At 45.0% G+C, this 24,372-nt stretch overlaps 1 protein-coding gene across 1 annotated transcript in view; it reads right to left on the bottom strand.

The window, feature by feature from the left end:
- Window positions 1-9,016: 9,016 nt before the first annotated feature.
- Window positions 9,017-24,372, bottom strand: part of FRMD3 (FERM domain containing 3) — a 530,236-nt gene continuing 514,880 nt past the window's right edge. Inside the window, exon 14 of the mRNA XM_069229965.1 lies at window positions 9,017-10,103. Within this exon, the coding sequence (XP_069086066.1) occupies window positions 9,508-10,103 (596 nt within the window). The 3' untranslated portion in view covers window positions 9,017-9,507. The remainder of the gene's footprint in view (window positions 10,104-24,372) is intronic.

Here is a 24,372-nt window from a genome sequence, read left to right as displayed (position 1 = left end):
AACGAGGAAGCCGGCTCCGAATGGAGCCGGCGGAGTTGCAGGGGTGCGATGGGTGCAGTGGCACCCGTCGCGATTTTCACTGTCTGCTAAGCAGACAGTGAAAATCTGTATGGGGCCCTGTGAGGGGGCCCCTGCACTGCCCATGCCATTGGCATGGGCAGTGCAGGGCCCCCAGGGGCCCCACGACACCCGTTCCCGCCATCCTGGTTCTGGCGGTGACAACTGCCAGAAACAGGCTGGTGGGAAGGGGGTCGGAATCCCCGTGCAGCGCCGCCATGGAGGATTCCCTGGGCCAGGGGAAAACTGGCGGGAAACCGCTGGTTCCCCTTTTCTGACCGCGGCTTTACCGCCGCGGTCAGAATAGCCCAGGAAGCACCGCCAGCCTGTTGGCGGTGCTTCCGCTGCCCTCCGCCCTGGCGGTCATGGACCGCCAGGGTCGGAATGACCCCCTATGTGGCAAATGTGGCATATCCACAATTATGCAGTAAACCCTACAATCACAGGATTTGCATAAATCCACTGTCCTTTACCATTCCCCATTATTTTTAAATGATTTATTCAAGAAAGGTAAATGAAACCTTTACTTTTCGCAAATAAATTGTTGCTAAATCAATATGGCAATGGTGAGGGCAAGTGGATGTATGTGACGCAGTGGATGCAGACAATGTACGTGCCTCACAATCTTGTTTTCTTTTTAAACCGTAATGTTGAGGGGGTCAGTACTTATGTACCCAAATCTTCCACAGTGGCAATCATTCTTTAAGAAATGCTACTTTTTTCACCAGAAAGGTACGTTACTGTTTACTTCTAAACTTTTGGATATTAACAGTTTAGTTTAGTTTTCTACCTTTAATAAAATCTGCAGAACATATTTATAACGATGATAGAAATCTACAAAAAAGCCTTTGGTAATACTGCATTTGGGACTAGGCTCTTAAACTGGGGTGTGCAGGAATGCAGATGCGAAGGTATACACTTGAAATTACTGACAGCAGTTTTAGTAATTCTGGGAAGCAGGAATACCTCAATATACCTTTGTGCCTTGCGCTGTCCCTGTTGTGCCTATCAGTTTCTCCCATGCACTCGTTCTACAGTGCGCCTTGTATCATGCATGATCTAATTTCTTTATTGTTTCTTATGTAGTGAGATGCAGATTTGTAGAGCCATCCTGGCCCTGCCCATTCTTTTACTTCTTGCTCTCTCGTCTACTTATATCTTTTACCCTCCATCCCCTTTTCACCTCACTCCTCCTCTGTCCATTGTCATTGTCACGCCCCACTATCCCTTTTAAACCCTTCTCACGTTCAGCCATGTTTATTCTACCCTCACTCTCCTCTGTTTCTTGGCACACTTCTTCACTCTTCACTGTCTTCTTGCCCTTGTTCTTGTGAATCCCTCTAATCCCGCTCCGTACCCCCTCACCACCTCAATGCCCCAGGGGGTCTATAACCCACCTCACTCACAGATCGAAGAGTTTAGGTACCCTTCACACTCCGCCCATAATTCTGTACTTTGTTTCACATGCTGTGCCCTGAGTATCTCCCTGTGTCCCATGTCTCTATCCTCCTGTACCCTTATGAGCTGGAGGCTATACTCCTCCTCGCTATCAGTATCTGGTTCTTCTGTAACAAGCGTCTGGGCCTGCTCTCACTCCTTCCTCTATTTTTACTCTGTGTCCTGTATTGTCTTTAAATGTAATAGTTTTGGTAAAGCACCAACAAGCTGTGCTTGGATGCTTCTAGGTGATTTGCTATGGTGTCATATATAGTGGGCTGGCAATTTGGAATGGATTACATTTCAGTACTCTGGGTTTTCTTGCAGGGATTATTTGGATTGCTTCCCTGAGTTTAGGTATCCATGTACTGCAGTAATCTATCCCACAGCCATCACGCGTTTCTGACTCCAGCTTGGGCCGATGAGCAGCTGTACTTTTTTAAAAGCTGGAAATAATTCGTCCAAAATATGGAGTAGTTTACCACACCCCAGGAATACTTAATCTATTCCAGTTGCAGATTTCCAAGAGTACTGCGCCTCCACTTCTATACTTTATCACTCAGGCTGTCAAATCCCCCAGGACAGAAGTGATGACTTGAACACACAAAAAGTGATTGATTGAATGCTCAAATGATTCTTTAGTATGGATAATTGCTCCGAGAAACATTCCATAATGTTTTTGTTCACTGTGTAACTACGGTCAGGGACCAACCACTTTTAATTATTAATGCTCCCTCCGTAAAAAAAGACAGTCAATCCAAACTCCAAGGGCTTATCCCCTGCGAATGAAAACACAAGAAATGCCACACATACTTCAGTCATGCTCAGCCATATCATGGAAACATAATATGAAGCGAGGTTGTATATTGATATACTAGTGCCAAGCAGACCCTTGGCTCCCGTGGCTAATCACAGAAAAACACAGTGGGTGGAAAAGCTTGAATTATTCTTAGCCACTGGCAGCTGCTCAAAGCAGCATTTCTAAATGAGTTTTTGCTCACTGTGCCATTATGGACAGTAACCAACCATATGCAAACAACTTTTGCCTCAGTCACAATGGAATGCTGACCAAAGCAAATGGAGTGGTTAAGATTCAATCAAACACGTCCAATCACCACTTGTTACTTTTCTGAGGAAATTTGCATTTTCATATTGATGTAACGATTCTCTTATCATCAAAGGAAAAAAACCTTTCTTTACATGTCCAGGAAATTTGGAGGTGTTCATGTACTACTTCCCATTCCCACAATAAAGGCAGATTTATTTCATCATGAGTGTTTCCAGGGTGGAAACGGCCATGCCAAATATTTGTGCATGCCCACTGATATATGGGTTTGTTGGTTTCCCTTGCATTTTCCAGAGCACCTCCCAGGGCACTCTTCTTTGTAGTCCATAATCTTTATCTCACAGTGCTTTGGAAGGGGAAAATGTTGTAATGCTTAATGGTGACTTAATGGAGTACTTTTGAATCCTAAAATTACACATATGCTTATCCCGTGACTCAGGATGTAGCATTTATGATTGTAAATGTTGTTTTCATGCACCACTACTTCTTTGAATTTGTCCCTCTGTTCTATTGCTCCAGTACTCACTCATGCTCTCTCTCTCTCTCTCTGCCTCTCAATATAAACAGAATGTGCTCAGCAGTTTCTCTCTCACCCTTTATGTGCTTTTCTATGCACTGACTCTATCCCTTCTGCTTCTGTGCTCCACAGCAATCCCTACAGAATGTGTTTCTAAACATCAGCCTCATTTTCTGTCAAGTTTCCGCCCCCTCCCTCTGAGTGTCGATAGACCCTTCACTCTGCCCAGCACACCACCATCTCCCAATAAATCTCACGCCCACTTCTTCCTGTACTTGCCAGTCTTCTGTACTCCTTCTGTGCCTAATGTTGTTCTGCATCCCCCACTCTCTGATCCATGTCCCACTGCTCTTTGCTTCACCCTCCCTCCCATCCAACTGTGTTCTATCTTTTACTCTGTTCTATATGTTCCTGCTTCCATACTGTGTTATCAACTGACTGAGGGGGTCATTCCGACTTTGGTGGGCGGCGGAGGCCGCCCGCCCATGTAACCCCGTCGGAAGATCGCTCTGCGGTCAACAGACCGCAACGGTCATTCCGACTTTCCCGCTGGGCCAGCGGGCGACCGCCAGAAGGCCGCCCGCCGGCCCAGCGGGAAAGCCCCTTCAACAATGAAGCCGGCTCCGAATGGAGCCGGCGGAGTTGAAGGGGTGCGACTGGTGCAGTGGCACCCGTCGCGATTTTCAGTGTCTGCAAGGCAGACACTGAAAATCTTAATGGGGCCCTGTTAGGGGGCCCCTGCACTGCCCATGCCAGTGGCATGGGCAGTGCAGGGGCCCCCAGGGGCCCCACGACACCCGTTCCCGCCATCCTGTTCCTGGCGGTAACAACCGCCAGGAACAGGATGGCGGGAAGGGGGTCGGAATCCCCATGGCGGCGCTGCAAGCAGCGCCGCCATGGAGGATTCCCTTGGGCAGGGGTAAACCGGCGGGAAACCGCCGGTTGCCCTTTTCTGACCGCGGCTTTACCGCCGCGGTCAGAATTGCCCATGTAGCACCGCCAGCCTGTTGGCGGTGCTACCTCTGGCCTCCACCCTGGCGGTCTATGACCGCCAGGGTCAGAATGAGGCCCTGAATGTGTTAGTGATCTTGTTAATGCCTCAACAGAGAGTCATGCACATGAATGATCTGGTTTCAAATCTAAAGGGGGTGCAAGGGAAAGGCACAACCTACGTTAGATGTATCAAGCCACGCACAAGCATTTTGCATGGCCCTGAGTGGCTTGATAAATTTGGAGTAACGCAAGGCAGCACAAATCACTGCCTTGCGTTACCCTACCCCAGGTAGGAGTCCGTAGGTGGAGTATGGGTGTTCCCACACATCTACCCATAGATTTTGGGGCATTTCCAGATTTACCACCATTGCTAAATCTGGGAGCGCGTCACAATGCTATGCCTTCCCAGGGGAGGCGCAACAAGGAGAATTATCTTTATTTCTCCTCGTTGTTTCCTCTTTGTAAGTCTGCTGCATCCTGCAACTGCATCCTGCAGCAGACTTAGAAACAGGAAAATGCCCCAGAGGATTGTTTTTTTGCAGGCACGTGCCCCTTCTTGCACAAAAATAATCCTGCTTACAACACAGGCCCCGTGCACTATGGTGCCTGCATTGGTATAGAACATTGTGTACCAGCACAAGGAAAGGACAAGAATGCGCTGTATCATGTTAAATAAGGCACATTCCTGCACTTTCCATTTCACGCAGCACAGCAAGGAGGCTTGCTACGCTGCATGAAATATTGATAAATCTGCCCCTAAGTGTGGACAGAGCATGTGGAATGAAGCGGGTGTACTGCTTCAGTGACTCATGGATGTTCTGGTGAACACAGTGCTCACTTAGTGTACTGTGTAGCTATGAGGACCAGTGTATGACAGGAAAGGGGAGCAGATATGACCACTGCATGTGCTGATATTTCCTTTAAGCCTGACTGGCACCTGTGAAGCCAGGTATAGTGATAGCAAAGGTCATGGAGAGTACATCTGTGTTTGTATCTTTTTAAACATGCAGATGCACCATCCTACCCTGGTACACTGGCTAGCTCCATCTGCATGCAGAAGGATTTCAGCACTCCTCAATGTGCACAGGTGATTCTATGCCCACAAGGGAGGTATTTGTGAAAAGGGCATGCACCTTTTAAACTATTTTTGAATTGTGCAGTGTATGCTATGATGTGAGAGGTGGATGATCTGGTAAGTCAAACATGCAAATACCTGATTGTGTGCTTCATATGTAAAATGTTTTGTAAATTAAAAGAGCATTTGTTGTTCAAACAATAGCACAACAGGCTCCTCAATAAAGCCTGTAGCCATTGATTGCAAAGTTGAGACAGCAGCCCTTAGAGAATAAGGAGGCTCAAAAGCATGGACCCTGTTACACTGTGGTAGACACAGCAAAGCCATCTAAGTTGAAGCAGTCGAGTTGGGGCTATCCTCTCCTAGAGGATTCCATCTTCCCATAACCACTGAGAATCTACAATGTTAAGGCTGCACTTAGGCAGCCCTGAAAAACAGCCAGAGCGGACAGTCTTCTGCACAGGCCCAGAGGATGGGATACAAATAATTTGACCATGCTCAGAGGCATCTCAGGGCCACCCCCATTAGCTAGTAAAAACATGATCACTGTAGAACCCACCATTAACTAGACCCTTTATTGGGACACATGACCCAAACCATTCCGATGGAGGGTAAGGTACTTTAACTCCCCCCCCCCCACATTGCATTTTATTAAATATTTGACCTCAATTAAATTCATAAAAAGGACTATAAAGCATACCTACAAAATATACACTTCTTTGGAACAAGAGTCTAGATAAATGTCAGTCGTGAACTTCCATCTACCAGCTGAAATGCAATAATGGTATTAATGGTATTAAGCGTGCTTAGACTGCCCATCAACAATCTGAACATCATGAAGAGTAAAAACAACTCTTCCAAGTCGGACAATCTCTGCCTGAAGAGCTGCATTCAAAAGTATGTATTCAGGATTTGTTCATAATAAGAGCCACCCCATAGCAAATGTTCATATTGCTGCCTCATGGCACAACTCAGCATTCCTTTACTTAAATCCTTTTTGCGTGGTTAGATCACTCCAGTGATTTCCATTGAGTGTCAGCAATGAATCAATGTCACTAATCACAATTGCAGAATGGTAAATATGCCATGTAATGGTGCACAAAACGCTATAGAAACACTTTGTACCATAAATGATGTAGTAATCTGGATCTATTTGCGCAAGAGTGCCTGCTGTCTAAAAGAAATGTAAATGTGTGCAATTGGTTAAACAGCTAAACTAAGGCTACTTGGGAGCCATCATGTGGCTCTAATTGATGCAGTCATTTGAGGCATTTGAGGCTTCTTGGTGACAAAGATTTAGGGGCATATTTATGACAGGGGTTGGTAGCTCTTGCATCACGCAATTTTATGCAAGTGCACGCAAGCCCAAAATGCGATTTATCAAGCCACGTAAGGTCACCTTGTGTGGCCCTGAGTGGCTTGATAAATATGGCATAATGTAACACAGCACACATCGCTTTGTTTCGTTACTCTGCCCCAGGGAGGTGTTCCATGGATTTTGTGTGGGTGTTCCCATCAACATCCATGGATTTGATGCATTCCCAGATTTACCAAAAGTGGTAGACATGGAAATGCACTAAAATGCTACACCCTCCCAGGTGAGGCATAACAAGAAAAGCTATCTTTACTTTTTCTTGTCACTCCCTCTTTCTATGTGTGCTGCATTCTGCAAAGAGGAATATGCCCCATGGGAACAATTCTCCTTACAACACAGGCACCATTGCACGATGGTGCAAGGGTGCCCTCATTGGCGCTAGGCAGCTAAAATGGTGCCAGCACAGGGACAAAGGCAGGAATGTGCCATAGTATTTTAAATACAGTGCATTCCTGCCCTTTCCCTGTCATACAGCTACAGCAAGGCAACTAGCTTTGCTGAGCTGCATGACTTTCCCATTAAAATATGTATTTTGAAAACACTTGTTACATCTTAAAAACTAAGGACTGATTTAGAGTTTGGCGGAGGGGGTCAGCTCTATTACAATTTCATTATAGCCTTAGGGACCTGTAATACGGCAGACAGGATATCTGTCACCTTAGTGACAGAGTAACCTCTCCACCACACTTTACATCAGGCCCTAAATCTCATAACACAGTTTGCAACAGCCTCTCACATAGTGAATTCAAGCTCATTTTAGAAGAATGGTGTGCACATTAACACTGCTTTCATTCATAAGCTGGGGCCTCGGAGCACTATAAATACAGGCCACTGTTCCCCAGTGTGCCAACTAGGATTCAATTCTATGACTGTCTGGTTACACACACAGACATCTGTAGTGACTGCATTTACCCATTGAGTTTTCATAACCTAAGAGTGCATTTCCCACCTCTTAACTTGCATTTATTTTTCAATTATGGTATGTGGTTTATATTTTATATGTATTTACCTGAAGGTAAAATGCAAACAAAAGAGTTGCAGAATATTTTGTACCTTTTAGTATTGGATATGAAAAGGATCAAGGGCCAGATGTATCAAGAATGCATTTTGCGAATCGGAAATAGCGATTTTTAAGAAATGGCTATTTCTGATTCGCAAAATGCAATGTATCACATTTGCGATTCGGTACTATCGATTTCTTAAAAATCGCAAATGCTATTACCGAATCGCAAATTGCGATACAGCCCCCATTCGCATCTATGGGCCTCTCTGCCCATATTTGTGAATATTTTGCATGTCCCAAATTGCGAATTCCTAATTGGAATTCGCAATTTTGGGAAATGCAAAGTCCAGGGTGCTGGGGGCCTAAGGCCCCCTCTGCTGCACCCCAAAACATTTTTTACAACATGTAAGGTGCACACATGCCAAAAGGTAATGTGTGCTTTACATGTAGATTTTAAAAATGCATTTTTAATGCATTTTTAGAATTTGTACATGGTTACCACCAAGTTCAACTTGGTGGTAATATCGATTCCTTAATGCCCAATTCGCATTAAGGAATTACTTCTAACATGTGCTTCAGAAATCACAAATAAGGAGTCCTTATTTGCGATTTCTTATTTAGAGAGTCGCAATTTGCAACTGTCTAAACATGGTCGCAATTTTAAGGAATCGCTATTTTAGCAAGTCCTTAAAATTGCATTCAGAATGCCTTTGATACTTTCTGAAATGGCTTTTTGCATTCACATTCGCTCGTTTGCAAATGCAAAAAGCTTAGATACATCTGTCCCCTAGTGTTTTGTTGCAGGGAGGGAAATGAGCTCTTCATCTGCCGCCTCTTTCTATGGATGTTCTATGAGTGATGCAAACTTAACATAGTTAAAGAATGTAATAAGGTCATTAGAGATAATTAGGGCCCTGGATTGATTTCCTGCTCCAGTGAACACCTACTAAAACATGCACACGGAAAGATTAAACCGTTTGTTCAGAGAAACATAATTTCATTTTTAAGAATACATCAGACAAAATACCTACTGGGCCACGTGACCCCTAACATTCAAGTACCATAGTCAATACCTGCTACTCTAGGTACATGATCAGCTACTGGTACGAGTGTATTCCTCCTATTCATCTTTACATTATATGTACAGTAAATATACACAGATTGAAGAGGCCCACCGACCTTTTTCAAAGCATACTCCTGCCTTCATCTGCACTGGCTGATATGTAGGCTGACCGAGAACAATTGGGCTTGCAGTCATTTCTTTGCTTTTGTGCCCTTTTAAAGAATAATTACATCCCGACTTGTAATCTCTCCCGCTATCTGCAAACCTGACAAGCTACCAAAGCAGAAAGTCACCTCGTATATTGATATTACAAACTGAATGTTTCACCAAAAGTTTAAAAAACATGTTTAAAAAACGTCTGGCATGCCCTTGTGCATTTTTATGTTACTCAATCTATACATTGAAATAATTTAAGAATTTTCATTTTTTTCCCAAAAAGTTTACCAAAATATTTTAAACAAATACAATAGTAAAAAAAACACCAGCATAAACTTTGCTTGTATAGGCAGTGGTTAAGATCACAATTTTCCTTATCAGGTTTGACAGACTTTCCAAGTTGCCATCTCGAAAGAATGGAAGTTGAAATTCAGGGTCCTGTGAATGTAATGCTAAATCAAACCTACTTGTAACACAAGACAAAATGGCGACTCATGTAGTGCCTCTACGGCTTAAAGTAGAGAGAAGTCAACATTTTAGAAAATTCACCTGCTTGTTTGTGTTGAGTTCATTTTAGAGTCAGTTGATCAACGGACAAATCGGTGTTTAATTGTCAGTAGATGGGTTTGAAGGCTTTTATGTATAATCAAAAAGTACTGTCCCGCGAAGAACCTTCCGGTTTCCTGTAGGCCTTTCAGGAACCTGGCAAGAGTGTAAAAATTCACCCCTTTTGGATGAAGCCCTCAGCGATGTTGAACTGATTCTTTACGAGTTGCCCATCATTTCAAAGATGAAGCTAAATTTGCTAGCTAGCCACTGCCTCAGGGGACAGTAGTACTCATTGTGGAACTGTTCAAATTCTGGGGTCTGGCGGATTTCATGAAGGAAAGAGACATCAATGCCCGATTCTAGTAGCAGTAGAAGGAGTGGAAAGACGACTAGCACCAGCAACAGTGCCACAAGGAAAAGCCTCGAAAAGCTCCTAACAAAAGCATTCACTTGCATGTTTCCCAGCAGAATGTCACAGCCCCAGGTCAGGGCTCTCCTGGCTTCCTTCATCTCTTCTTCTTCGGCGATCAAAAAAGCATGTTCGTCTACTTCCAGCTCCTCAAACGAGTCGGTATCATCCCTTGCAGCTTCTCCGCGGACAGAACTTTCAAATAGCATGTCTATGCCTTCGTCCACAGGGGTGGGCAGAAGGCTAGCACTGGGGTTATAGACAAGATCCGAAATGGTTAGGGGTTCCTCTGCAATCTTTTCTTCTTCTTCATTTTTAAGGTCTAACATCACCACCAACTCCTTGACTGGAGAGTTAGCTGGCAATGGAGCGGAGCTCTCCTCCTGCTGGACAAGCATGATACCTGAAAATAAAAACACAAGGAAAAAAAAAAACAACTTTAATATCATTGGAATGTTGATTTACAGATGATGCCTTTCATTTTAATCCTTTATAGCAGGCCATACATGTGTACTGTTTGTACTCCACATTTTCATAATAGCATGCACTTGTATACTGGCTTTTGATCAGGCTATCCTGGATAGCCAGGCTTCCGCAGTGCAAAAGCTGAAATCTGAACTGTCATAACAGCACTTTTTCACAGGTGCAGACCTCCCTTTTAAACATGAGGAAGTCCACCTATGTATTAGGCCTTGTATCCCACAAGGTGGATTTCATAGTTTTAAAAAATGGGACAGGTAGAAAAATATTACCACATCACTATAGCTACAAGGCCCTAAAAACAATTTTCACAAAGGACAGATAAAAATACAAACACTTTATTTCAGGAATGGGCCAGCTAGAAAAATAATTAAACAACTATTTTTTATTAGTTATTTAAAATACAACTCAAAATTAAAGTCAGATTTTTATCACATATTGAGGAAAAGTAACTTTTAAAAAGTTACTTTTTCCCTCCTTGAAGTTTCTGGAGACTAATTTGCATTAACTCTCCATCAACTCCCAGCCTGTGCCCGCCAGGGAAGAGATATGAAATTCGTCCATGAGCACGAAATAGGCTGACTTAAATTGGCAGAGATGACTTCTCTGAGCTCAATAGACTAGGGAGGATAGGGCCTAGTTGGCATTTTGCTGACACCATAGTGTCAAATTTTGCCCAACAGGCCTATTGAGCCAAATGTAATTCTTTGGTGCACTTGAAAGGGAGAGAACAGGATGTCAGGACTATTCCTGTGTATCCACTATCTGGTTGCAAAAGGACCCTGCCTTTGTCCCACCTGACTTCTGAATCTGAGTTTGTTGTTAGTACACTGCCTGCTTCAAAATGGAGTTTAGTGTTAGATGTGGAAGCAAACTAGTGATAACCATAGTGCACTGCTTAACATATCCGCAACCCTCAGAGTCCAAGTTTAGTGTGGCCAAAGACTTTTGCCATCTTGAAAATGCACTAACACATGGTAGTTTGAGTCCATGTGCAGAATGGCTAAAAGGAATTACTGAAAAAGTGGGTAGGATTACCTCTGGGTACTTTTACCCCATTGGTCAGGAAGTGCCCAGGAGCACCCACCCCGCTTACCAGCTGGGACCAGGCATATATGGCACTAGGACCAGACCAGCCGTCTCTGACCTAAGTGTGGCTCTGAAGGACTGGGCCTGCTTCCGTTTATACTCAGGACAAAGATGTGGCCTCCAAAGGCCAGTTGGCTGACCTCCTTTGTGGCTACAGGGACAAAGAAGCTGCAAGAGACATTTTCTCTACTATTCCCAGCTGACCACTGGCTAATGGAACATGGGAGGGAGTTTGCTGGTGGCCTCTGCCTGCCACCTTGAAAGGCATTTAGGTGCCCTCCTGAGATTCTGTGGGGTTCAGAAGTGTACTTCTGTGGTTGCTTGAACAGCAGGAAAAAGTTTGGAAATTTGTGAAAACTTTGGCTCCAGAGCCAAATGGACTTACTACAAAAAGTACCCAACCAGCAGTTTCTCTGCATTGGATTAAAATGCAGATTTGTTCCCCTGAAAGGCTCAAGCATCTCTAAAAAGTAGCAAAGTTTCTTTCTGCTTTGGGCCTCAGAAATGTTTTGAAACAAAACCATTAAAAGCTCAAGGTCCATAGTAGAACCACCCTGCAGCACGTACCCAACTGGCCGTTCCATTGCAGCAGCTACAATTTCTGATTTGCCTAATAAGTAGATAGCTTTTAATTCAGAAAAATGACAGAGTCCTTTTTAGATTTAGGGCTTTAAAACTTTAGTGAACTTTTTGACTTCCAGGCTCTCACCAGGACAAATCCACTTGATGTATCCAGCTGGGGCTTCATTGCAGTTGGTCTCAAATCGCACCTAGTTCTCGGTATACCGCCACCACTGGCTACCACTGTCTACCATAGGAGCTTTGTACTTTTTGGCTCTTTTTTTAGCCAAGTCTTTAAAAATTCATATCACCTGTTTCCCTAATCAGATTTTTGTCATTTTGTTTACTAAAATTCACTCTGTTGTTGTACCTTGTTTTGTGATTTTTATATCTTGGTGTTTTTACTTTTTTACTTTTTTTCCTGCATTAATACTTTACACATTGCACTAAGTTAAGCCTGTCCGATGTTTGCCATAGCCAACAGGAAGTTAAACTCATTTAATGAATCAACTTACAAGAGTCGTGATTATCCCATGAAAGGGGCATTACTCCCCCAAAAAAATATGAATCCAAATTTACATATGTAGTACTGTATTGCTATCCAAACAAATTAATATTTTTTACCTCCATAAATTATTTTTAAATAAATGTCTATGACTACAACAACACATTTTAATTCACTTTGTTTTCCTGATCACTGTGCAATTTGTAACTTTTTTATTGCATGAAAATTGGGCGAGTTTATGTGAGCTGGTGCAGTATCTCGCTGACTTCAGAAATTAACTATGTTTTTACGTTTTCTATATGGCGTTTCAATTTCTTTTGATAAGGAAACCGATTCCCAGACTGCAACTGTATTTTCATTTGTTTTCACAATTTTTTAAAACTGCAACATGAACCTCCCATCACTATATGAATCCTCATAAATCTACTAAAAATAAAGCAAAAACAACAATAGCAATTTTATAGTGGCTCTCTGGATCTAAGGATCTAAATGACAGAAGGAGTGACTATGGCAGTTAAACAATATTCAAGATATCAGTGATGGACACATGAACAGCACCCACATATACCTTCTTACTTTGTACAGATTCTGTACGTAAAGATCCTAAGTTAGGTACCTATGAGTTTTCTGAATAACTTGCTCAGTTTGGATGCAGAGAACAATTAATGCTTCTCAGAAATATACATTTAGTTTTAATAAAAACAAAATGAACACATGTACATATTATGGATTCTTTGCAGAAAAGGTCAATACACGTCTATATCTTGTTTAATACTGAAAGTGAAATATTTATTTGTGAAGCCCTCGAATCATGTTCTTAATAACGCGAGGAGAAGAAATTAGCAGTGTTTCGAAAGTGGCACCCCGAGAGAGTGGCAGTTAGGACTCCAAGAATGACGCACCTCTGCAGTACTCTTGATGCCTGGGCGGCCCATCGAAATGGCTGACAGTTTTAAATAGTTAATTGCCTCATGTGCAAGGAGAAGTACAACTGCCTTTTGCGCTGTCTGTTTTCAGTCTACAAGACTCGTTATTCCTATATTGTAGCACCTTGTGTATTTAGCCGAGCCCCATACGCTATCCTCTGTTTTGTGCACCATGCTTGTAGAGGCCTACTGCGACAGAGACCGTTGGCGACCCCACTAGATGCATGGTTGACAGTGTAGATGTAGAACATTGAAGTTTGTAGCCCATTTTATTTGTGAAGCACTCACCCCAGTTGGGTGCACCCATGTGCATTAGCAAACTTGTTAGCTGCTATGGTAGCTCTCTCACTGTGTTTAGTGCATTGCAGAGGTTTTGGAAGGGCAATGGACAAGTTTTCTGTTCCTTCAGTCTGATTCGGGGTGCCCCTCCAATTGGCTGGTGCTGCCTGAACTGGCCACTGGCAGCACTGGAACAGATTACTTCCTTTGTGGCTACTGGTTACTGTGATTTGATGAATTTGTGTCTTCCATTCTTACTGCTGGATTCCGAGACCCCAGACCATGAATGTAAGCCTGAGGGAATTGGATCAGCATGCTGCAGATTAATTTACTTGTGTGTTAGTAGTTGTAAAAAATTGGGTTGTTGGTTGACTGGGGTGTGAGACCTGGGCAAATAGTAACCACACCTGTTGACTTTGGTGCCACCCAGTGGCCTCAACTACAATAGCAGACTCATGGTACATTCTCACCCAATATTGTGGGGCTCCATCACCAGTTCAGATACAGAGCATGAACTGCTGCCCAAAGAAGGTCTGCACCAAACCTCTTTGGTCCTTGACCTACTTGTAGATCAATATGATCAATATGATGGGGAAAATGGGAGAAATAGCAGTCTGACCTTAATTCTGGCTCCACTAAACCATGTGTCATAAAAATGTCACCATGGGTGCTGTTGTCCACATAAATCCAAGCCACCATTGTCAAGAGTTATTTGTGATTAAAAAAAAGTAATTAATCCTGGCTAAAACTGAAGGCTGGGAAAGGTATTTAAATGAGATGATCTAAAACAAGAGTGGAATACATAAATACAAGCTAGGCCGTAAAACATTCAGGTACCTCAGATGAGGCAGTGGACTTAATTTCCTCACTGGATGGCCTAGTCATCTACTACTCACCGTGTTGCAATCATTGCAGACAGGGCATGTCAGAAATAGAAAATAGACTGACATTCTTCAGCACAACAATTTCAAAATATTGGTGATCTCCAAATCAGGTACGTCTCACAATTCCTTTCTCATTTGGCATAAGTCTCTGATCAATTTGTTATCAAACATGCTCACAGATCACTTGCATCCCATTCATTCCAAAACACTTATCAGGGGCACATTTATCTAAGGGCCTCATTCCAAATACTTCGGAAAGCTCGATGCGGCCAGTAACAAAGTTACGGAACACGTTGGGGATTGCAAGGTCTGCTGACACATCACAAGCTGTCATAAAACCCCCTGAGATCAAATTTTCAGGGGGAATCTTTGGTGCAGAATAAGGAATCGCTGCGAAAATCAGACCTGGAATTACTATTACCACTCACCGCTCAGAAGATTCTCAAGGTTCAAGCCAAAGTCATTGTAAATTGTGCACCAGGTCCTTAATATAACCCACTGTAATCTGTGATGCAGAATTGCCACCAGCAGCCCTAGAGCACTCAGGTCCTTAGTGTCCTTTAGGCCAATTAACTGGGTCACTTTTACTGATGACTGTGAATTCTCATTGTGGGAGTGGACAAAGTTTGGAATGTTAGGGTGTTTAAACTGTTACTTTATCTGCAGTGGGGTTTCTATGATCTTTAGATGCATAAATATGGATGACTGTAACGTTTTTAACATATCCCCCTTTTGCTACAGTAAGTAATTAAACTAGTCCTGATAATGGAGATCTGTAAATCCATTTTGATTACCTTCACAACATATAATGTCAGGAGTCTCAACAATGGTGTCAATAGTTCACTTATGTTGGAACACACCATTATTATTGCAATATTTATAAATACAAATCTGACAAAGAAAGGGTATGCAAGGTCAGAAATCTTGGCTGTCATCACTACTTTTTATTACTTGGCTTTAACTCTTATGTCATTAATATTCATATTCATAAAAGTATCCTATTTTAAGGTTGACAACATGATATTGCACCTGGAAAGGATATTTGTGCTTGTGCATAGGGCATTGGCTGATTTTTTAATAACAGTTACTAATGTTTATGTACTTAATATATAATCCAACTCCTGCCACAACACTAAAAGGGATCAGCAGACATATCACCCCTTTCTGGTGAAGCCTGATCACCTCATCTTTGGCTCAAGGTCAAATTCCAGACTGTCTTAAAATAGGCCAGGCCACCCCTCTCCTAAAAACAATACGATCTAATCTTGAGCAATTCAGTTTCTGCCCAGTAACAAATCTCCACATCCTATTGAAAAACCCTTGAAAGCAGAGCAACAACTCAACTCAATTAATTCTTTGTGGATCTCAGTGTGTTCAATGATCTTCAGCCAGGTTTCCGAGTCGGCTCCAGCACAGAAACGGCTATTTGAAAAAAAGTTGACGACAGGCTGACTTTTTGGCAACAGTGACTTCTGTCTTCTCAACCCATACACCTACCAGCAGCCTTTGTCAGACATTAAGAGAAAGAATCTGGCTAAAAGTAGTTGCATTGTTTGCCTCTTATCTAGAAAACTACTCCAAAAAAAACTCTTTAATTTGTACTCTCATCAAAGAGCTGAAACAAACAGATATATCACATCATCTCCCTTGCAATGATACACAACTATATCAAGAATTTGTCAACCCTGATGACAAAATCCTTTTAGATCACACATTAGAGAACATTGAGACTCAAATGGCTTTTCATCATCTTAGGCTAAATCCGCTAAAGATAAAATCGCTACTCATTGCCTTGCCACAAAAAGCAATCCCAATGCCGTCATGTTTTGACTCATGTAACATACTAGACTGCAAACCTACAAAATGTAACCTTTAATCAATCATAAATGCAATAACAAAGACTGCACAGTACCAGTTGATACGTGTGTGGTGGAGGTCAAACTCTTTGTACCTGCAGTAGACTTCAATATAGTTTATAGGTATTTCTAAGCTTCATCTGGCTCTTCTGCAGCAACTCTACAAATAGCATCAGATTTCATTAAAGGAGTGAAATACTTCTAACAGAAATAGACAGTTGTTATGAGTTTTAGTTGGCTTCTCATAGGAGCTATAAACATTTTCTAAATTGCCTCCAAAACACACAAATCCATTCACCATGATTCCCATAAAACAGAGGACAAAAACTTACCACGACAGGGGCAGCTACTCCTGTGAAGTGCTGAATCCATACGAAGATAAAGAAAACACCTCTTGTTTTCATGTAATAAAACAAAATAAAGAACTTGATTCCCCCTCATTATGCACAAACCAATCACATGGGTCTTGCCAGAAGATCTGAAACAACTAATGATTAATTGTTTTCTCAAGTGATACACCTTTCATCCATTGCAAGCTCTGAACTGCAGTAGAACACCAACTATAGGCACTTAAAGGGCACTAACTTAACATATCGTGAACAACAATATTACATAGAGGAATATTAGCATTGAAGCAGTTGATTATATTGAGGATACCTGGAGTATCTGTAATGTCTATATCAGAAGGGATTACACAGCTTCCAAAGCAGGTGAAAGAGTATCTATAAGGGAAATTAGGCAAAAGTAGAAGACTTTGGGGCAGCAATAGATAGGTAGGCAGAAAAGGAGTATCTTCGTAGGCCACAAACCTCGGTCAAGAAAGCTTAAAAGGGTTCCAGAAATGTACCTGGCAATAAGGAGGATCAATAATTATTTCAGAGTTAAAAATCTCAACATAGAGTGCACTTTTGTAGACTGCCATACAAACATATACTTCAAATACTGTGGCACAATGCTTTATCAAATTACCGAACACCTTGCTCAGATCACTCTTGCATGGGTTAATGTCAGACAAACTTTAAATAAACCAGTTTCGTAAAGGGGACTAATGGCTGAGTTTCGCTGGCTGGACGGTTGACAGGAGAAATAGAAGAAAATCAAACTTCAACAAGTCCTTCTCTGATTTGTTGACAGTTAATGTAGAGCTGTGCAGAGTTAAAGGGGAAAACCGTCATGCAGTACAAAGGGAGAACTGATTACTTTTTAACTAAAATTACAGAAATCCAGATAAATTGAATGGAGTCTGCACCCTACTATCCCCTTTTCCTAGTAAACACTAATAAACATATACAATACAGTAGCTGTTAAATATTTGTGTCATGTCTAGATCAGTATGGCTTCATCCCAAAAGGAGTACTACCAATAATTTAGGGAGTTAATTTAAAAACTTGACCAATTTAACCCTGATATCCACATGGTGTAAGTGATGTCTGATGCCAAGAAGGCATCTAATGGTTAAACAGTTATTCCCATTTTAAATTCTCAATATGTTAAAATATGGTAATTTTTCCTTTCTTTGGTCTCTCCATTGTATACAAATCTGATAGCCAGAGGGTACACTGATATAGTCACATTGGTAAGTCTAAGGGTACCATGCATGGTTGCCCCTCTTTGCTCATTGTTGTTTTCACTCGTAATCAATACACTTGCTCACCTAATTGACAGATGGGTGAGACTAAGGGAACACATTTTCCACTATACAAGCTAATCATAAATCTGTATGCAGACAATATCACTTTATGCATTCTCAAGTCACAGGACAACCGTGCCCTAAAGATGAACAAAACTTCCAGATTTGGGATTGTGTCATCTTTGAGCATCAACTTGAGAACGTCAGATAATGCTGAATAGCAACTATGGTACAGCGGAGACAAGTAGCCATAACTATACTAATCAAAATAATAGTTTTGTCCAAATTATTTTTCAATTGTTTAATAGTTTTAATTATCCCACCAAACATAGGCCTTCATTATGACATTGGCGGTAAATCCCACTTACCGCCATGCTGACTGCCGCCAACATACCGCTGCCGCTGCCGCAGATATCTGCTAACCATATTATGACACACACACACACACACACCAATCCGTCACTATACAGCCATACACACAAATCCGCCAGCCCAAAGGTCAGTGATAAAGTGGCGGTGTCAAAACCCACACCGTTACGCCAACAGAACAACGCCCACAACATTAGGACCCTCGAATCACCACGGCGGCCATTCCATGGCGGTAAACCATTGGCGGTACATACCGCCGCGCTCAAAATACACACACACTAACAAAACAGCACCACATTGGACAATTCAAACTACACACACCTGACACCCATACACACACCACACCCCCACACACACACCACTATAAATCACACACCCACATTACCCACAACCCTTCATGAAAGCCAATAATTGCCAGCAGAGAGAGACAGCAAGAGTACACACACAACCAGAGCCACATCCCACCATCATCTATACACCACACACGCACCTTACATCATACACCCCAACACATCCCCCTACACATCCTCACCCACACCACTCACACTACACCCATGGCACCACAACGACACCGAGGATTCTTTGAGGAGGAGCTAAGGGTCATGGTGGAGAAAATCATCCGGGTAGAGCCACAGCTATTTGAATCACAGGTGCAGCAGATATCTATTGCAAGGAAGATGGAGCTATGGCGGAGAATCGTGGATAGGGTCAATGCCGTGGGACAGCACCCCAGAACAAAGGATGACATCAGGAAGAGGTGGAATGACCTACGGGGGAAGGTGTGTTCCATTGCAACAAGACACCAACTTGCAGTACAGAGTACTGGCGGTGGACCCCCACGTTCTCCCCCACAACTAACAACATGGGAGGAGCAAGTCTTGGCAATACTGCATCCTGAGAGCCTGGCAGGAGTAGGAGGAGGACTGGACACTGGTAAGTCAACTCTCAACTACTTCTCCCCCCCCCCTACCTGCATGCCATCACATACCCCCACCCTTACCCTCACTCCCATCACTCCAACACTTCCTACACACCCCACCATCACAACCCACTCATCCCAATGCCAAGCCCTGCATGCAACACCAATGCATGGACACCACGCACAGCTCTGCATGGACACCTATCAATACAGCATGCACACTAGAGACAATCAGCTACCCCACCAAATAACAACTCACACATGGCAACACTGCCAGGGCAATAACAACCATAGAGGGAAACCCACCCATGTACAATATGTCACACAAAGAAACAATAACACTGCATTTCCATCCCTACAGGTATCCCAGCCAATGTCACCGGAGAAGAGGTGCCAGCAACATCCAGTCCCCTCACAGAAGAGGCCCACAGTGATGACAGCAGCTCTCCTCGCCTAGATGTGGATAACCAACCTGGCCCATCAGGGACCTCCGGACAGTCGGTTACCCAGGAACAGTCTCACACTACCACAGAGCCTCCCCCTCAGGAAACACCACCACAGCACCCACCCAGCAGACCCATACCTCTGTCCCCAGGACACGTCAATCAGCAGTGTGTCCACCACTACAGGGACGCCAGGGCACCCCACAAACCCAGGACAATCAGGGACCTGGGGTCAGTGGCAGTGGGCACACGGTTCAGGGGACAGAGGCACAGGACAACCGTAAGCTGGGAGGACTGCTGTGTGCCAGGGCATGGACAGGCCCAGGAAACTGACTCTCCAGGAGGCACTCACTGCAATCCTGGGAGCATACCAACATTCCCAGGATACACTGGGCCAGATACTGGACATGATGCAGGAGAACATGCGGCTACAGAAGGGACAGTACCTGGGGATCAGGGAGGACTTGCAGGCCCTGGTCACCATTGCAGGTGTGCTGGCAGACATGGCCAACAGTATGAAAGAGGCAGTGGCACACCAGTGGGCCCCTGCCACTAGCCAGACTACTGAACAGGCCTCCACCTCTGCTGCCACTAGTGGACAGGAGGACCCACCACAGGACCAACAGGCCACCAGCACCCCTCCCCCTGCAGAAGGCGAACAACCCTGCAAATGTTCCCTGCGATCCAGGCAGAAGCCAGAGACTATTGCCAAGACCCCCGCCAGTAAATGAGACTCTCCTGATTGTCACCCTTGTGTCCCACTCTGTCACCCTGTCCAACTTGAACTGTCATAGCTCCCCTTCCTATGCCCCATTGGACAATGCACCTTTGCTACAAATAGACTGGACTCTAACCTGGACTTTCCTCTATCATCACCCCAGCCCATAACACTTCCCTCTTTGCGTCAGAGCACTGCAATTAAACACACTTAAAAAAAATACAAGTATGGAGTATGTCAAATGATTTAAGTGTGTATAGGTCTAACTTGCTTTAAACATTGCAATTCAACTGTACAGTAATGTATACATAGTAAAGACCTGTGGTTCGCTGCAGTGAACACACCAGGAGCAATAGTGGGGCACCAACAGCTGCAAAAAGAGATGCCAATGGGTACAATGAGTGGGCATAGAAGTAGGAATTCACAGCCTGCCAATGACAATGCCACACACCAGACTGTCAATGAAATGTGAAATAACACTGTCTGACCTGTGTGTCACTGGAAGTATTGACGAATGACTGCACTTCTGTTGTCCTCATCCTCTGCCTCCTCATCTTCACTGTCCACAGGGTCCACTGCTGCCAAACGGCCATCTCCAGCCTCCTCCTCCTGCAGAGAAGGCACATGGGGGGTCATTCAGACCCCGGCGGGCGGCGGGAGCCGCCCGCCTGGCGGGAACCGCCGAATGACCGCACCGCGGTCAAAAGACCGCGGCGGCCATTCTGTGTTTCCCGCTGGGCTGGCGGGCGACCACCAGAAGGCCGCCCGCCAGCCCAGCGGGAAACCCCTTCCCACGAGGACGCCGGCTCCAAATGGAGCCGGTGTAGTGGGAAGGGTGCGACGGGTGCAGTTGCACCCGTCGCGAATTTCAGTGTCTGCAATGCAGACACTGAAATTCTATGGGGGCCCGCTTACGGGGGCCCCTGCAGTGCCCATGCCATTGGCATGGGCACTGCAGGGGCCCCCAGGTGCCCCACGACACCCCTCACCGCCATCCTGTTCCTGACGGTCGGAACCGCCAGGAACAGGATGGCGGTGAGGGGGTCGGAATCCCCCATGGCGGCGCAGCAAGCTGCGCCGCCATGGGGGATTCCTCAGGGTATCGGAAAACCGGTTCCCGCCGGTTTTCCTGTTCTGACCGCGGCCAAACCGCCGCGATCAGAATGCCCTGCGGGGCACCGCCAGCCTGTTGGCGGTGCTCCCGCCAACCCCGGCCCCGGCGGTCCTTGACCGCCGGGGTCGGAATGACCCCCATGGTGTCTCAAGGCAAGGTTGTGCAACATGCAGCATGACACGATTATCTGTCAGACCTTCTTGGGTGAGTAGCACAGGGATCCACCTGTAAGATGGAGGCACCGAAACCTGGCTTTCAGGAGGTCGAAGGTACGTTCAATAATCCCTCTTGTTCGCCCATGTGCCTCATTGAAACATTCCTCAGCCCTTGTCCTGGGATTCCTCACAGGGGTCAGGAGCCATGATAGGTTGGGGTAACCAGAGTCACCTGCAAATATTGAGGGACAACATTTAGCCACACACTATCCCTTATGGCCCACACCATACCCATACACCAACATCCACTGGGGGGGGAACCAGGGCTCACCTATTAGCCACACCCTGTGCCTTGTGCCATCACATTTGGGATACTCCTATTCCTCAGGATAAAAGCACCATGCACCGACCCAGGATACTTTACATTGACATGGGAGATGTACTGGTCCGCCAAACACACCATCTGCACATTCAGCGAGTGATAACTTTTTCGATTTCTGAAGACCTGTTCATTTCGCCGGGGGGGTACGAATGCAATATGTGTCCCATCAATCTCACCAATGATGTTGGGGATATGTCCCATTGCATAGAAGTCAGCCTTCACTGTGGCCAAATACTCCACTTGGGGGAAAACAATGTAGCTGCACATGTGTTTAATAAGGGCACCCAACAAACGGGTCAGCACTATTGAGAACATTGGCTGTGACATTCCTGCTGCCAAGCCCACTGTCACTTGGAAAGAACCTGTTGCCAAAAAATGGAGCACTGATAGCACTTGCACAAGAGGGGGGATCCCAGTGGGGTGACGGATAGCAGATATCAGGTCAGACTCCAATTGGGCACACAGCTCTGTGATTGTGGCCCTGTCAAGTCTGTAGGTGAGGATAATGTGCCTGTCCTCCATTGCTGCCAAGTCTACAAGGGGTCTGTATACAGGGGGATGTCTCCATCTCCTATTTATCCACAGCAGTTGCAATCTATGGAGCAAAAGAATGAGCAGCTGGTCATTATCTGTACATTGTAACCACTACAGTACAATGCATATTGTGATTGCTACAATATTTAGGTGGCATATGTCCAGAATGTGAAATTGTGAATTGTGACGCAGTTAGGATCCATGGCCTGTCCCCCCCTTGGAAATGGCGTCCGCCTGTCCTGTATGGAGGGACAGGTGGAAATGAGGTAATTCCGCTGACGTTGTGCGCCGTTGCGGAAGGCGGTCAGGAACCGCCGTGCAACTCCTCATTGATTATCATTGGGCCTATGGGGTACAGTGGCCAAAGGTGATGTACGCCAGCGGTGACAGTATGCACAGCCGCAGACGTCACCGCCATTTTGTATCTGTTTTACTCACTTGCTACCTGACTCAACAGGAGAGGACCTACACTGCATGTGCTGCTGTGACCTGTGTCGGGAACCTACTATGGCTCATGTGACTGGGGAAATGGCCCCTGCCTTCACCTCAGCAGAGTTGGAGAGAGTGGTGGATGGGGTCCTACCCCAGTACCGACTTCTGTATGGGCCTCCAGACCAACAGGTGAGTACACTGTGAGCATGATGCATGGGCCATGAATGCATGGAGTGCTGTGTGTGAAGGCCTCGTGTGGGGGTGGGGGGGTTGGTGGATGGGCCCTGGGCAGCGTGCAGCATGTATGCTGAGGCATGTCTGTGCTAATGGGGATGTTAAGGGGCATGGTGGCCCATGAGTGTACCAGGCAGGACGGTCTGTCTAATACCTTTCCCTGTGTCTATTTCCTCAGCGCCCATCAAAAGAAGGGTATATGGCCACTGTCACAAATGGTGGGAGGACCTGAGACGCTGGGCACGGAAGACGGCGGAGGCCCAGCTGGGGATGGCCTCCAAATGAGGAAGGGTGCCCGTTGAACCCTGACCCCCCGATGGCCTGCATACTGGCGGTGGCCTATCTGGAGCTAAATGGGCACTTGGGAGCATCACAGCAGAAACAAGTGGGTGAGTACAGTGCCCTTCATCACTATTTATGCCTGTTGGGGTGGTATCTGGGTGGGGGAAGTGGGCCTGTGGATGCCCCTAGGCCAGGCCTGACATTGCAGAGTAGGTCCCATGATGGGCAGAGTTCTGATGTGAAATCCCTCCAACCTAGCTAGTAGGCATCCACTACTGGGCAGGGGTGTGTGGGTCCCAGGTATGCTGCAGTTGGCGGTATCTGTCCCTACCCGTGACCTGGTGACTAGCATTGTAACTGGTAGTTGTGAGAAGGTAGCCTCTTTCTAGCCTTGTTACCCCCACTTTTGGCCTGTTTGTGAGTGTATGTCAGGGTGTTTGTCACTGTTTTCACTGTCTCACTAGGATCCTGATAGCCAGGCCTCAGTGCTCATAGTGAAAACACTATGTTTTCAGTATGTTTGTTATGTGTCACTGGGATCCTGCTGGTCAGGACCCCAGTGCTCATAGGTTTGTGGCCTATATGTATGTGTCACTTGGACCCTGTCACACAGGGCCCCAGTGCTCATAGGTGTGCATGTATATGTTCCCTGTGTGGTGCCTAACTGTCTCACTGAGGCTCTGCTAACCAGAACCCCAGTGGTTATGCTCTCTCATTACTTTTAAATTGTCACTAACAGGCTTGTGACCATTTTTTCCAATTTACATTGGCTTACTGGAACACCCTTATAATTCCCTAGTATATGGTACTGAGGTACCCAGGGTATTGGGGTTCCAGGAGATCCCTATGGGCTGCAGCATTTCTTTTGCCACCCATAGGG

This window comes from Pleurodeles waltl, chromosome 1_1, assembly GCF_031143425.1.
Source record: "Pleurodeles waltl isolate 20211129_DDA chromosome 1_1, aPleWal1.hap1.20221129, whole genome shotgun sequence".
NCBI lineage: Eukaryota > Metazoa > Chordata > Amphibia > Caudata > Salamandridae > Pleurodeles > Pleurodeles waltl.
The sequence above is the reverse complement of the archived record's forward strand: the minus strand, read 5'-3'. Positions and strand labels throughout refer to the sequence as shown.